The sequence below is a fragment of the Giraffa tippelskirchi genome, chromosome 12, assembly GCF_054371585.1.
Source record: "Giraffa tippelskirchi isolate mGirTip1 chromosome 12, T2T-mGirTip1v1.2.pri, whole genome shotgun sequence".
Taxonomy (NCBI): Eukaryota; Metazoa; Chordata; class Mammalia; order Artiodactyla; family Giraffidae; genus Giraffa; species Giraffa tippelskirchi.
This window is the reverse complement of record NC_137286.1, coordinates 49,734,716-49,749,840: the sequence shown is the minus strand read 5'-3', so window position 1 is coordinate 49,749,840 and position 15,125 is coordinate 49,734,716. Positions and strand designations below refer to the sequence as shown.

General features: G+C 43.0%; 1 protein-coding gene and 1 non-coding gene across 5 annotated transcripts in view; one reads left to right on the top strand and one right to left on the bottom strand.

Moving 5' to 3' along the window:
• The window catches only part of AGBL1 (AGBL carboxypeptidase 1), an 867,141-nt gene that overhangs the window by 78,670 nt on the left and 773,346 nt on the right, over window positions 1-15,125 (top strand). For all 4 annotated transcript variants that reach the window (XM_081550439.1, XM_081550438.1, XM_081550443.1 and 1 more), the window contains one exon: window positions 2,113-2,206. In XM_081550439.1, coding sequence (XP_081406565.1) covers window positions 2,113-2,206 — 94 coding nt within the window. The remainder of the gene's footprint in view (window positions 1-2,112; window positions 2,207-15,125) is intronic.
• Window positions 11,025-11,097, bottom strand: TRNAR-CCU (transfer RNA arginine (anticodon CCU)). Its single transcript has one exon. It is a non-coding gene; the product is annotated as a tRNA-Arg (tRNA).

Below are 15,125 nucleotides of genomic sequence, written 5' to 3'. Positions count from 1 at the left end.
GGGGTCCAGCTGCTTGCTACTCAAAAGCCATTAAAGAGACCAGGTTGGCAGAAAGGAAAGTTTGCTTTATTTTGGATGCTGGCAACCAGAGGGGGAGGGTAGATGCCAGTCCAACGATCAACTCTGTGCCCTCCTCCACACCTCCCACCCCGACAATCAGGGGTCAAGAGCTTTTATAGGCTGAGGGAGGGGACCACATGCAGAAACAGCACAGTCAGCTCTAAAAGCCATCTTGAAACTGGTCATCAGTGGTCCCACCACTGTCATCTTGATTGTTTTAAGTACAGTTAATCTTTAGTTCCAGGTTTGGTTTGTTTGCATTTCTTTGAGACCAGCTCTGGGAATTATGGCAGCTTATGTCATGGCTACAGTCTGGTCATCATGTACTTAACTTCTCCCACCTGGTGGGAATTTCAGTATATACAAGACAGCTCACAGGATATGGCTCAGTATATTATCTATCACTAGCTTTTGAAAAGGAACGAAAAGTCCTTGACTTTGCTTATTGACTGAACTATTATTATTTGGTTTCCTTTGATAGTTTTACTTTGCTTCTGCATTTTCTCACTTTTCTGATTAAGCTTTTTCTTTGGTTAAAGTTTTTCCATAGACAGAAGGTGGGTGGGCAAAACCATAGGATCCTGCTCTGTTTCTCTACAACAGTGCAGTAAAGGGGGAAAAAAAAAAAGAGTCACACCCTGGAAGATAATCTTCTTTCTTTCTCCTAACTGAACATTTTGTCCCCAGCCAATCCTGTGGATTCCTCTTATTTTTTGATGTGACCAGAGCTCTTCCTAAAGTGAGCTGAGTGGAGTGGGGTGCTGGGGATATTGTGGAGAGGCTGGAGCATCATTGGAGATGAGAGTGACATCCAGAGGTTTTGTATCCAAAATACTTACCTGAAGCCGCCAGGTTGACCAGATACCCCTTTGATTCTCTTTCTGTTATTCAGATTTCTTACTATGGTTCTCTAATCATCCACTTGGACAAAAAGGCAAAGATTTCTGGTAATTACCTCTGAGAAGGACCAACTAATGGACAGAAGCATAGTCAAGCCATAGCTAACACTATCTCAGTGTTGGGAGATCTGAATGCAAAAGTTGTAGGAGAACTTGAAATTGTCATGGAACAGAAAGGGTGCTATCTTTTTTATTAAGTTCCTTAACGTTTTAAAGAAGTGAATCCAAGTTGTACTGACCTTTAACCCATCCGCTTATGACTTTTCTTTATTGTAAATTCTCCAAACAGCAAAATGTATCCAACAAAGTGTTTCTTAAGATGCTGGCTGTATGTGTGTGTGTGTGTGTGTGTGTGTGTGTGTGTGTGTGTGTGTGTGAATGTCACTTTGTCTGTGTGTGCATACGTATATGTGTGCATGCATGTTTATGTATCATATGGGAAGTTGGTAGTGGGTGAAGCAGCTTGATCTGAAGTTGCCAGAAAGCCAAACATCTACTTACAGAGAAATCTTCTGCTCAGCAATTACCTTGACTATTCTGGTTAAAAATACAATGGATTCCACATATATGCATTAATACCCAGTATTTGTTTTTTCTCATTCTGACTTACTTCAGTCTGGATACCAAGGGGGAAGAGAGGGTGGGGTGGACTGGGAGATTTGGATGGGCATATATACACTACTATGTATAAGACAGATAACTAATGAAAACTGACAGTACACTGCAGGGAACTCTGCTTAATACTCTGTGGTAACCTAAAAGGGAAGGAAAGCCAAGGAAGAGGGGATATATGTATACATGTGGCTGATTCACTTTGCTGTATAGTAGAAACCAACACAACATTGTAAAGTAACTATACTGCCCGCCCCCCGAATACAATGGTGTAAGGCAATGGGCCACCGGAAAATGAAAAACATGATTTCATGGCTTGGGCCCCCTTCGAGAAAAAGATAGTATGGGAAGATAATGTGTGCTTTTCAGGTATCTTTAACTTCCAAGCCAGGGATGAAAGACCATGGGCTTTCTCTGCTTTTAAGTTGCCTTTGGTAGGAAAGGTAATGGACCCCATCTTTCTTTTGGGCTCAATCTGTGATGCTGAAAATAATGCTTGGTTCCGATGGGTCAATAACTAGTGTGCTTTTGTTTTTCTCAGTCACCACAGGAGCCATGCTGGGAATTAACGGAGCGATGGAACTGCTTCTCAAGGTCATCACCCCTTACACCCAGAAGCACACCCAAGTAATCAGGTACTGAGCACTTTTTAGTACTTTTTCCCCCTTTGAGTAGATACAGAGATGGCAATGGTCCCAAAGATATTCTAATGGTGATTGGTTGACATAGCTACGACGCCCACCTTAGATATGGTACAGTAGTGACCTTATCCTGTGTCAACTCCCATCCCTCTCCACCCATGCACCACTTCCTCTGATTGTCACAACGAACCTGAATAGATATGATATAATGGGTGTAATACCGTCCTCATTCTCAGATGAAGAAACTCAAATGTGGAGAGAGTCCCCAAGATCACAATGCCAGGAAAAGGCAGAGTTGGGATTTGAATTCATCCTGATCTGTCTGACTCAAAAGTCCCTTTTTTTTTTTAGTTTTTTACCTGAAGCCTTCAGGTATCTCTTTTAATCACAGCAAATCTACCATAATGAGTACAGCCCTTTAAAGACAGTCCAGAAAGGACAGGGAAATGAGGTGTTCTCAGGGTCTCTGAAGAGATGGCCAGTTAAATCTCCGATATGAAATTCTGGTTGCATGCTAGCTTTGAGATGTGCTTTTATGATTGGAAAGTGAAACTCTGCCTGCCTGTTCTCCCTGGTCCTGCCTGCTGGAGTGGAGTGAATCACAAACTTAAAAAAAGGGAGATGGTCAGACACGCTGCTTTAGAGATATTCAGAACCATTAAGATCCATCATTTATGGGAGTGACTCAGCAAGGACCTTGAAAGAATATTAGAAAAAATTCAGCCAATTTCCAAGATATATGGGGTCGTTTGGCAAAGGAGCATTTCCATGCCCAGCCGTGATATTTTCCGCATCCCAGCATCAATCTTCGGCTCATCTTCCACCTGATTATTTTTCTCTTGGGTCACCAGACTAATGCCATTATCATCCATTCTCACCTGCACCTCTCTTCACCAGCAATTCCTATAGTGAAAAGCATCATATCTCAGTCAAAAAAAATTGCTCATCAAATATATTGAGAAGTACTGGGTTAAACAAAGTTAGGTACATTTCGTTACTCTAAGACTTTTCAGAGCTTTCGTAAAGCCAACACATATTCAGAATATTCAAGATGGGTATGTAGTGTATTCATTGTTCTTTAGTTGCTCAGTCATGTCTGACCCTTTGCGACCCCATGGATTGTAGCCCACCAGGCTCCTCTGTCCATGGGATTTCCCAGGCAAGAATACTGGAGTGGGGTGCAATTTCCTTCTCCAGGGGATCTTCCCAACCCAGGGATCAAATCTGAGTCTCCTGTATTGGCAAGCAGATTCTTTACCACTGAGTCACCAGGAAAGCTTCCAGGTAGTATATAGCCTTTTCCAAAACTGATTTGGCTAGGGATCCATTTTTGTTTGGAGACCACCTCTTTTTTGGGAGTCTGTGTTGCATGTACCTCATTTGAAAAATCTCTGAAGTGCAAATGTATTGCAAAACGAAGTTCAGTTAAATTCTATCAAAGGATCCTCGTTTAGTTGAGTACAAAACTTCAGAGTCACAAGCTCAGTGACAAAAAATTAACTTCCTTGATTTCTCTGTAATTATTGAATACATTTTATTTCCCTCTTAAACTTCATTATTCAGTTTGAATATGTTTGATTTGGATATTTCGGTTTTTGTCATGGTTTGTAGGCCTTTGCTGCTGACATATGCAGTCTTACTGTGGCCTTTGGTCAACAATCCATGAGCTGTATCTTTTTGCCCTATTCACCAGAACTCTTCTTTTTTCTCCCCCTTCCTTTTAAAGATTGCTTTATTTTACTTTTTTCTTTTGATGTGGACCATTTTTAAAGTCTTTACTGAAATTGTTGCAATATTGCTTCTGTTTTGTTTCGATTTTTTGGCTGCGTGACATGTGGGATCTTGGCTCCCCGACCAGGGATTGAACTTCCACCCCTGCACTTGGAGGTGAAGGTTTAACCGCTGGACAACCAGGGGAGGCCCCGCCAGGACTCTTTAAACTGCTGTTGTCTCCGTGCATCTCTTTGACAGCTCAGGGATATTTGGTACTTATCCTATATCATGTGAAAATCTAACAGCATCTCCTTGGCCCACCCACATACCAGTATCCTTCAGTGCTCACTTGGGTACCGTGTTGTTTAGAGAGCTTCTCTAGGTGAGTCCCCCCTGGCTTCCCTAGGCTCCTGGCCCCTCCTTTATGGGATCCTGATAGTTTTATATCAAACTGGGGGATGGGGAGTAAACAACAAAGCACCGAAGCCCCTTCTCAGAGACTCATGCTTGTTGCCCTCTCTATTGCTCTTTTTCTCCTGCAAAAGGAGTAGAATTCAAGCACAGATCCAATCAAGGTGTGTAGGAAAATGGGAAAGTAACCCCAGGGATTAACAGTGGTGGATGTTTCCAATGACACAGACTTTTTGGGGACCTTGGCATATTCCTACATTTCTGGTATGTTCTGTAAAAGTTAGACAAAATGATTCCCCCTCTTGATCCAAATTCCAAATTGAAACCAAACCTCCATAGAGGAGAGGCTTTTCCACCAGCCATTTCAATAGAGCTGTCATTGCCATGGCGTTTATTATGTGCTCTGCCCCGCGCTAAGCTCTTAGCATGCATTATCTCACTTGATCCTTTCCTCTTAAAGGCAGGTGCTATTACTGTCCCCAATTTTAACAGGGGGGAGAAAAAGCAAGCTGAAAGAAATTAAGTAACATGCTGGGATTTAAGTGAAAGAGCTGGAATTTAAACCCTGTCTGATACATAAGCCTTTGCTCTAAAACCATCATCATCGTCTCTTACACAGCCTGTTTCCAGCATTTGATTTCTAAAAACACCATAGCTAAGACAATCACAAGCATTTGAAGTTTGTTTAAATTTAAGTGACCCTCTAAACTCATGGACCAATTTGCTTAATGATAAGGGAGCCGTTCTCTTCCGTTGAGTGACTATTTCCTCTCAAAGGCTAAATAAAGGTCTGTTCCCTCTGCTTTTGAATTCTTTCTCAAGGCTGCCTCTTTTTCTGCCTTACCTCTAGCCTCCAGCAGCACAATAAGAAGAAAGGTGCTAAAATCAGAAGACCTGCCCTATAGCCTTCCTTCTAGCTGATTCCTTGGCAAGTCCTTTATCCTTTCTTAACTCAACTCGTACATTTCTCAAAGTGTGAATATTAAGTCCTACCTCCTAGGTTTGTTGTGCGCATTAAGAAAGAAGGTGCCAAAAATCTCAGAAGCTTTGCTAGGCTTTGATGTTGTTCCTCATTAGGAATATAAATGCTATTGGATACTTGGCCGCCTGCTTCAGATCAGTCAGCAAAGCTAGAGGCAAACACGCAGATGGGAGGTTTCTGCCATCACTCACCTTCTCCCACGAACTCTGTGTCCCAAATAGTAACTAAGGCATACCCCAGTGGGTTCTACTCAAGTTCACTGGGATGCCAGACCCTGGGGGTTTGAAAGGGTCTTCCAGGGATGCAGTAACATGTCGGAGGGTCCGAATAGCTCTACTGAGGGTCATCGTGCAAGTGCTGGCAAACTCCGGGAGGGTTATTCTCGGATGCCTCAGTGAGAACAGATGCTCAGCGTTGTTTCTGTGACTCCTCCCTGCCCTGGAGATTAAACCTGCCCTATTTCTCCAGTGCAAACCTAAAATTAGTTATGCAGCTGTCCTCTAATAAAACCCTGTCTCCAGATAGTACTCAGGGTGAGATTTACGACAGAGGCACAAACTGCACATCTTCTAGAGGGAAGGGCATGCTGAGCAATGTCACTCATCCTCTGTGGCCTCATGCCAATCCTCACTCCTAGGGGAGGTGGCTGCTCCAGGCCGGCCTCACTTCCCAAATACCTTTCATGCTGGCAGAATCTGGGGGCCATAGGTCTGTGTCAGCTTGAACCTATTTCCTCCTGACCATCGCTTTACTCTGAGCCATTTTTAATCAGACCTAGATGGCTCTTCTAGCCCTCCAGTTGGCCTTCCCTAACTTCAAAGCAATTAAGAGTGTGTCCTGGGAGATTTCTCTGGTGGTCCAGTGGTTAAGACTGCGTGCTTCCATTGCAGGGGGTGTGGCTTTGACCCTTGGTCAGGGAACTAAGATTGCACATGCCATGCAGTGTAGCCAATACGTGTGTGTGTGTGTGTGTGTGTGTGTGTGTGTTTAGTTGCTAAATCGTGCCCGACTCTTTGTGACCCCATGGACTGTACCAGACTCTTCTGTCCTTGGGATTCTCCAGGCAAGAATACTGGAGTGGGTTGCCATTTTCTTCTCCAGGGGATCTTCTTGACCCAGGGATTGAACCTGCATCTCCTGCACTGGCAGGCAGATTCTTTACTGCTGAGTCACCTGAGAAGCCCATATATATGTGTGTGCATGTGTGTTAAGAAATATATACATATATTAAAAAAAAGTCAACATGCTCTGATCTCCGTCTCCTTCCTTACCTTTCAGTCCTCCTCTCATCTCTCTAGTCAGCTACCCCTGCACATGGGATTCCCTGTCCTGCTCCAGATCGTCTCCTCAGGGACTTCTTTCCCTCGGGAAGAGCATCACTGTCTTACCGAATGGGAGAAACTACCCCCGCTTTTCAGGCACCTCACAGGAAGGAATTTTCCCTCCTCCAGCGCTTTGTTCACATTTTCCTTTAACACATATCAGATTTGACTTCCATGTTGGCTTTTCTGGTGGCTCAGTGGTAAAAAACCAACCTGCAGTGCAGGAGAGGCAGGAGAGGTGGGTTCGATCCCTGGGTGGGGAAGTTCCCCTGGAGTAGGAAATGGCAACCCACTCCAGTATTCTTGCCTGGAAAATCCCAGGGACAGAGGAGCCTGAGGGGGCTATAGTCCGTAGGGACGCAAAGAGTTGGACACGACTGAAGTGACTGAGCATGCACGCACATATTGGTTTGTGTGTCTTCTCTCGCCTTGAAATTCTCAAACTTCTGAAGGTAGAAGTCAAATTATATTTATTTTGCTGTTCTCCATTGGCCCAACCCAAGTGCCCAGACCATGGTAGACTCTTAATTCAAAAGAACTTCTTCAATTAAAAATAATACATACATTTTTTGAATAACCTATCTGATGATTAATAAAAGCCAACATTTACTGAGAAGCTGCTGTTTTGTGTGTGTGTGTGTTCAGTCGAGTCTGACTCTTTGCGACCCCATGAACTGGATAGCCCACCAGGCTCCTCTTTCCGTGGAATTTTCATGCAAGAATACTGGAGCGGGTTGCCATTTCCTCCTTCAGGGGATCTTCCCGACCCAAGGATCAAGCCCATGTCCTTTGCATTGGCAGGTGGATTCTTTATCACTGGGCCACCTGGGAAAGCCCAGGTGCTATTGTAGGTACTTCCTATTTATTATCTTACTCCTCGATACCAAGAACTTCACATGTGAGGTTCTATCATGTCTAAGTATGTCTGGGAAATGATGTGGTCGATCTCCCTGAAGTCTCTTGCGTGAGAGACTGAGGTGCCTGGAGGGGGAGGAATCGTGCTAAGAGAAAGAAAGGCAGCAACCATCAGCTTGAGAGAGAAGAGAGTCTCACTGGAGGGAAGGAGCGCATGGCATCTTTTATCTCTTCCTTAGGTTTGTCTAGAGGATTGCCTGAGGTTGGCAGAAGAGAAAGATCTGAGTTTGAGGGGATGTGACAGGCAGCATACACATTCAGACTTCGCTTCCTATTTGAGACAGAGCTAGGCTTCCAGTATTTGGTTTGATAATCCATTCAGCTGGAATTTATGGGGCTTTAGAATTTATGGGGAAGCTTTTTATAGAATGGTGGGGTGGGGGAGGAATGAGCTCGCTCTCACTAGCTGGTTCTCCTGTGAACAAGTTTGTTTATCTGCACCAAAGCTCTCTTTGAGCTTTCCAAATTTGCTAAGTAGGAAAATTTATTGAGGCAAAGATGGACTGCTGGTCTGACTCATCCTATGACCTTAGAAGAGCCTGTGTTTGTTCCATGTCTCAACTCCTCCTGTACCTTTGTGCCCCCATTTCCAGGGTGGACCTATGGTTCTGTAAAAATAATGGCAATTTCTGCTGTTAGCATCAGTTTATCTTTCAGGACTTTAAACTCTGTTGGCCTCTCTTGCCTCAAAAACATCAGTATATGGGACTTCCCTGGCAGTCCAGTGGTTAAGACTTTGCCTTGCCATGCAAGGATTGCAGGTTTGATCCCTGGTTGAGGAACTAAGATCCCACGTGCCTTGTGGCCAAAGAAATGAAAAGGCCAAAATCCTTCACTTGAAATTTCTCTGGAGCTTTCCCAAGAAGTCAGGAGGTCAGGAAACGTGTTGTTCAGGACCCTGCTGGTCTAACCCTCACCGAGGACATTTTCAATATTCCCATCCCATCCATGACCTCTCAGGATTTCTGCAGGGTTCTCGTGCTGTAACTGATGCTCTTCAGGCTCAGGAATTCCTAGGGGCCTAGCATCCTATGGGGCCACGGTGTTCAGAGGCCATGTGCTTCACCTGGGCTCCAACACTTTGACAAGAGGAGAAGATGAATGTGTTGGGTCTTTAGCAAGCCTCATAAGCAAATTCTTCAGCTTAGCCTCTTGTTGTCTGTGCTTAGAATAGTTTTAGGTGATCTTCTCCCTTCAAAGGCCTAATCTCACAGCATCTCTGGCATTTGAGCTTTGCCTGAGTGCAGGATTACTAGGCATTGCTTCACGGGCAGTTCTTTACGATGATTTCATCTTCAATTTACGAGCTCTAAAAAATGTCCCTCTCCTCCTTTCCCTCCTTGCAAAACTCCCTACATTTCTTTTTTGCAGACCCAGACCTTCTGGGATTTCTCCAAGTATCTTACCATTCCACTTTTCAGAGTAGCTGACGGATGAGTGGAGACTCAACCAAAGCTCATGGGTTCCCTGAGATCATGAGCGATTTGGTGACTCAGCTACTTTGTCACTGAGACAGAGAAGCAAATTTTCCTGTTTTTCAAAACAGCTACTGAATTTCTCCCTGGGTGTTCTTTCCCCCCTTACTCTCCCATGAATGGCTTTGTGGCTTTTGCTGTTCTCGGTTTAATGTAATTAAGACTCTGTGGTCTCCAGGGTTCGGGTTCACATGGCTGGTTTCAGAAAATGTGTGCTCCAGATCACTTGGACTCAAATACCCTGGAACAGAAACAAAAAAATTCCACCCCAGCCCTACAAGTGCTTCTACTGGGAGTGGGCCACACAAGCTCAACTTACTGACAGAGTGATTAGTGCCTTTGCCACCTGACTCCAAGCCTGTAGCTGATCATGGAATGAATAGTTTCCTACATGTATTAAAACCTTGGTGACTAGTTTTGTGGGTTGAAATCCCTCTCATCTTTTTGGGAAGCCAGTGATCTCTCCCTGATTAGGGCCAGTTGTAGACATTCAAGTCATAGGATCTAAAGTTGAAAGTTCCTTAAGGATCTGCTGGTCCAATTCCTTTGTTTTAAGATGAGGTGGCTAAAACCCAAAGAGGTCAAACTCAGCCTTCCGTCCTGATGTCAAGACTCCGTTTCTCTAAGATCCTCTACTGTGTAATACAAATCAAACCTGCCCCGAACTAGGACTTTTAATATTTATTTGAGAACATTGTAAGTGTCTATCTTGATTCTAGGCAGGAGGGTTTGAAAATAGCAGAAGGTGAACCCTGTCTTCAAATTATGGCAACCATAAAAGTAGTGTGGGAGGAACTTCCTGACCCCAGTGATGAGCTTGTGAAATGGACAGACTTCCTCTTTTGTGGAAATGTCCTCGCCATGCCTTTATCCTTAGAGCTGAGCCAGAAAGCCCTCCTCTTGTGGACCTGGATCCTTAGGAGGCTCAGGACTTTGGAGAGCCTACCTAGAAATGTGTCACGTCCTCCTCTGGGCCTGAGATGGGCTTGGGTTGGCTGTGCATCCCCAGGGTTCCTAGTCTGTTTCTCCCCCCTCCTGATACTTGAGTGAGGTGAAGTGGATACCTTGAGGAGGAGGAGCTCTAAAATACACGCATATGGGGTTGTCCGGGGACGCCGTGGCCAGTCCTTGATTCAAGGAAGATGATCTGGCAAGGAGGTCTCTCCTGTGGTGTGGTATTTTGTCCTCAGCATGACATGAGATGGGGCAGATGGAATATTGGTAACATGCTGATTTTGGGTGCATCCAGCTGTTTGTATAGACAGAGGCTCCAAAGCAAAACAAAATAAAACTTGCTGAGCGTTTGTACCTGGGACGGTCCTGCATGCCCCCTTGGCTCTGTGAAGGTTCTCTACAGAAACTCCATTCCCATCTTTATGTGCTGAAACCTGTTCTGCCCATACCTCTTCATGGATTTGGGCTTCCTAGGTGGTACTAATGGTAAAGAACCAGCCGGCCAATGCAGGAGACATAAGAGACATGGGTTCCGTCCCTGAGAAGATCCCTTGGAGAAGGAAATGGCAACCCACCCCTGTATTCTTGCCTGGAGAATCCCATGGACAGAGGAGCCTGGCAGGCTACCGTCCACGGGGTCACAAAGAGTCAGACAGGACTGAATGGCGAAGCATGTGTGCTTTGCGGATTTGCTTCCATTTCCCCTCTGGAGTTTGGAGGCAGGCTCTCAGGAATTTTCACTTTCCATAGATATTAATCTTCTAGCCCAGGCTGAATGAGCAAGGGGCTTTTGCAAAGAAATTTGTTTCTTTCTGTAAATCATGACTTCCTCGCAATACTATAACTGCTTTCAAATATGTGAGTGAGGGGTTTCAAAGAACTGATGGGAGGTACACAAAGACCTGTATCAGGAGAGACTCTTCTGACCTTTGCCTTTTACTTTGAGGGAAGAGTTGCTTATAAGTATTATTTATTGGCTTGGCCATGCCAGGTCTTAGTGGTAGCGTGTGGGGTCTTTAGTTGCGGCATGTGGGATCTAGTTCCCTGACCAGGGATCGAACCTGGGTCCCCTGCATTAGGAGTGCAGAGTTTTAGCCACTGGACCACCAGGGAAGTCCTGAAGGAAGAGATGCTTCTAATAGGCCATTACCAAATTCTTCAGGGGTTGATTCCACACTCAGGAGAATTATGAAGCATATGGGTGAAGGGAGAACATTCTGCTTTCCCTATGGGACTGTGAGTGGGTGCTGGGTCTGGGATATGTTTGTTTATTAAGCAGAGACAGGCCAACTCAATTAGCTGGGAAGCAAAGGTCAAAAGGAATCTATTAAGCAGATGTATAGCCTTCTACAGCTAGCTTCTTTAAAGAATTTACACAGAGACTGCAGGATAGGAACAGATTGGAAACTTTCTAAGTTCAGTTATAGTGCTATTTTCATACTAGATCACATGTGATCATTAATTATATTGAAAAGAGCCAATGAGAAGAAAGGCTAGAAAAAAATTGTCTGCCATTTTGAAGAAGTATATTATTAAAAAATTAGGTTTGAATTTCAAGTGGTAGACAGTAGGGATTCAACAAATGCCATCTGAATAAATGAACACTGTTGTTTGCGTTGCACTCTTTTAACCGTTTATTCCTTCAATAAGTGTCTTAGACATATATTATCAGTGGAGATGTGTGGACTTTGAGATGAAAATATATAGCCCTTGCTTTAGGGAGCTTACAGATACATGCACAGTATCATAATGGCAGGATGTTCAGAGAAGCTGGATCTTGGTCTACCCAGGAACTGTCGGGGAAGAATTCACTAAAAAGGCAGCTTTTGATTTGAAACAGGAAAGGATTTTCAAAGTTGTTAAGGTTATAAAAGAAGAACCCTCCAGGCAGAGGCAGCAGCAAGTGCAAAAACCACAACAACAAAAAAAGAAAAAACAAGAAAAGATGGTGGGTTCATATATGACTGGGGTATATGGCAAGAGAATAGGGCCAGGGAGACTATCCTGGTTGTTTTGGAGCACTCCAATATCTTAATAGCAATAAAAGAATGGAAATACATAATTCACGAAGAGGAAATAGAAAAGCCAATAATCCCATGAAAATATTCAACTTGCCAATAATCACGGGCACACAATTTATATCAGGATACCAATTTCATAAAACAGAGTGGCAAATATTTAGAAAAATAATATTGTTGGTGAGGATTCCAAAGATGAACTCGCATATATGCTGTTAGGAATGTAGACTGATAAAATCTTCCTGAAGACAATGGGATGATGTACATCAGGTTTTTTTTTTGTCACGTTCCCATTCCTTACACTAATTTTGTCACTTCTTGAAATTTGTCCAGAATATCATTGAGAAAGGTGGATGAATATTTGTGTATAAAAATATCAATCATGATATTATTTATAATTGGAAATATTATAAACAAAAAAGTTTGATAACATGGGACTCATAGTAAAATGGATACATTTATACATCATACTATCATGTAGCAACACTCAAAAAAATGAACAGTGTTCATTAGGAATGCTGTTTGCAGGTGTATGAGCTTATGATAAAATATTGACCACAAAAAATAAGGTTCAAAATTCAGAACCATCTCAACTATATAAAAGAACATGCATACAACTTCTCTTCCCAAGATGGAAGAACCGGGATCAGATTAATCTCCCCATCTAAAAAAACTACAGATAAAATATATTTAAAAATTATTTTAAAAGATTTAATTGACATCAGGTAATGAAGAATAGTGATCTATGGGAGTTGTTGTTCAGTCACTCAGTCATGTCTGACTCTTTGTGACCCCATGTTCTGTAGCCTGCCAGGCCCCTCTGTCCATGAAATTCTCTATGCAAGAATACTGGAGTGGGTTGCCATTCCGTTCTTCAGGGGATCTTCCCAACCCAGGGATCGAACCCGCATCTCCTGCAAGGCAGGCAGATTCTTCACTGTCTGAGCCACCAGGACTTTAAACGTGTTTTCTGTAATCATTAGGCATTACTTTTGTAATGATGAAAATTAAAGCTAAATGAAAATAGTTACAGTAATGTTTAGTCTGCAAAATATTTTATTGGATTGTCTGGCTATGGATACATGCATTGAAACTAACAAAACCATTACTGATCATTAGATTGTTCATTTATTCATTCATTCAAAAAAGACTTGAGGAGTTTTGATTGATGAGGAGGATTTAGCCCATTAGCATTGGGAATGGGGAATGGAGGGAACGAAAGCAGTGTGTGTTTTTGTAGGTAGAGAGGAAAGCACAAGAGAATGCGTAGAAGCAAGAAACAGACTAGTTTGGGTGGAGTGAACAGTTAGTTGGATATTAACGTAGGTGAAGTTTGAGATGGGTGATCCTGGGAAAGAAAGATATAAACCAGGGCAGGATCTTTATATCTTGGCTTCTCTCGTTCTTCTCTCCTTCGCCTTCTCCTTCCCTTTCTTACCTTCGTTTTTTTGTTTGAGTTTTGTTTTGCATTTTAGGGAAATTCTTTGTGTTTGCATTGAACTTGATTCATTCAGTTTTCTGCTATAGTCCGTCTGCTGTTCACTGCTTCTGACAAAGTTTTGCATTCATAACCACGTATTTAATACACATACCCAGTTCTTTTTTTTTTGTAATTTCAGTCTTACAGAGACACTTTCTCTCTCAGTATTAGTTTGCAATCAGTTGAGTGGGGACTAAAGTGGAATTTGGTATAGGTCTCTACTCAAATTTCAGAGCAGGATCTTCAGAGTCAGATTAAAGAGAAAGGAAGGGAGGGAGGGAAGGAGGGAGAGGAAGGAAGAAAGAGAGAAAGAAAATCCGAGTGTTAATAGTTACTGTTTTGCCAGTTTAAAGACCTGGCAGCCTAAAGAAGGAATGTAGTGAAACAGAGCCACAGGTCTTGCTCTTTTATTTCAGTACCACCAGATAATGCCCTGCACCATGGTTAACCCTCCAATGTGTTTGATCAGAAGTGAACCTTGGGGGCTTCTCACGTGCAGCTGTGCTAGGAGGAAGGTGACCACACCTTCCCAAAGATTCCCACACTGCCATCACCTCAAGTTCTTACTTCTCTGGGGTGGGGTCTTTCTCTAAGTGTTTACCAGAGTCTCTGTCCATTTGCTTCTTTCACAGTTATGAGATTTTTCCTGAATATTATACTTTGGGAGCATCTCATTCCTGTTTCTCAGAACTGCTATGATTTTTGCAACCTAAAGATTTCTACAATATTTTTTAAAAGGATGAAACAATTTTAGACTCTCTGACAGCGGTGCTTTTAATTTTCATAGAATCTTGAAATATTTTATGCAGAAGGGAAAGTAGAGGATACTCATTTTAGCACCCCTGGCTTGATAAATAGAGACTGAGTTCAAAATAGGTGATTTTCCTATAGTTTAGACAGGTAGTGGGTAGAAGAAGTAGGATAAGATCCCAGTTCTTTTGATAGGAATATCCAAGTGTAGTTTTACCCTACCTTGACCTTTTCCCTCAATATATAAAAGTCATTAGAATATTAAATGACGAAAAAATAAACACAGGTGGTATACCATTTGACTAGAGCCTGAGGACTCTAAAAAGGAAAGAGGGAACCTCACATCTCTGTTTCCCTAGACTGAAATAATTTGTCTCTGAAAATGGCCCACCCTAATTATGGTGATCATCATCCACAGGATAAAATCCTGTGTTATATAGCATGTTGCGGCCTGTGTTATATAGCATGTTTTGGCCCTTGTTATATAGCATGTTAGGGGTCAAATGAACCCCCACAAAATGCTTTTCAGATTTAGTACCAAGGTCTGCCAATTATAGGATTAAATAACGCACTAGCAGAGTTATTTTTTAAATAATTATTTTTGGCTGTGCTGGGTCTTGTTGCTGGGCAGGCTTTTTCTCTGGCTGCTGTGTGCGGGGGCTCCTCTTTTTTGCGGTGTGTGGGCTTCTCATTGTGGTGGCTTCTCTCGTTGTGGAGCAGGGGCTCTAGGGCACTTGGGCACAGTAGTTGTGGCTCCCGGGCTCAGAGTACAGGCTTGGTAATTGTGGCGCACAGGCTTAATTTCTCTGTGGCATGTGGGTTATTCCTGGATCAAGGATTGAACCCATGTCACTTGCATTGGCAGGAGGATTTTTTTTTTTTTTTTTTTGCTA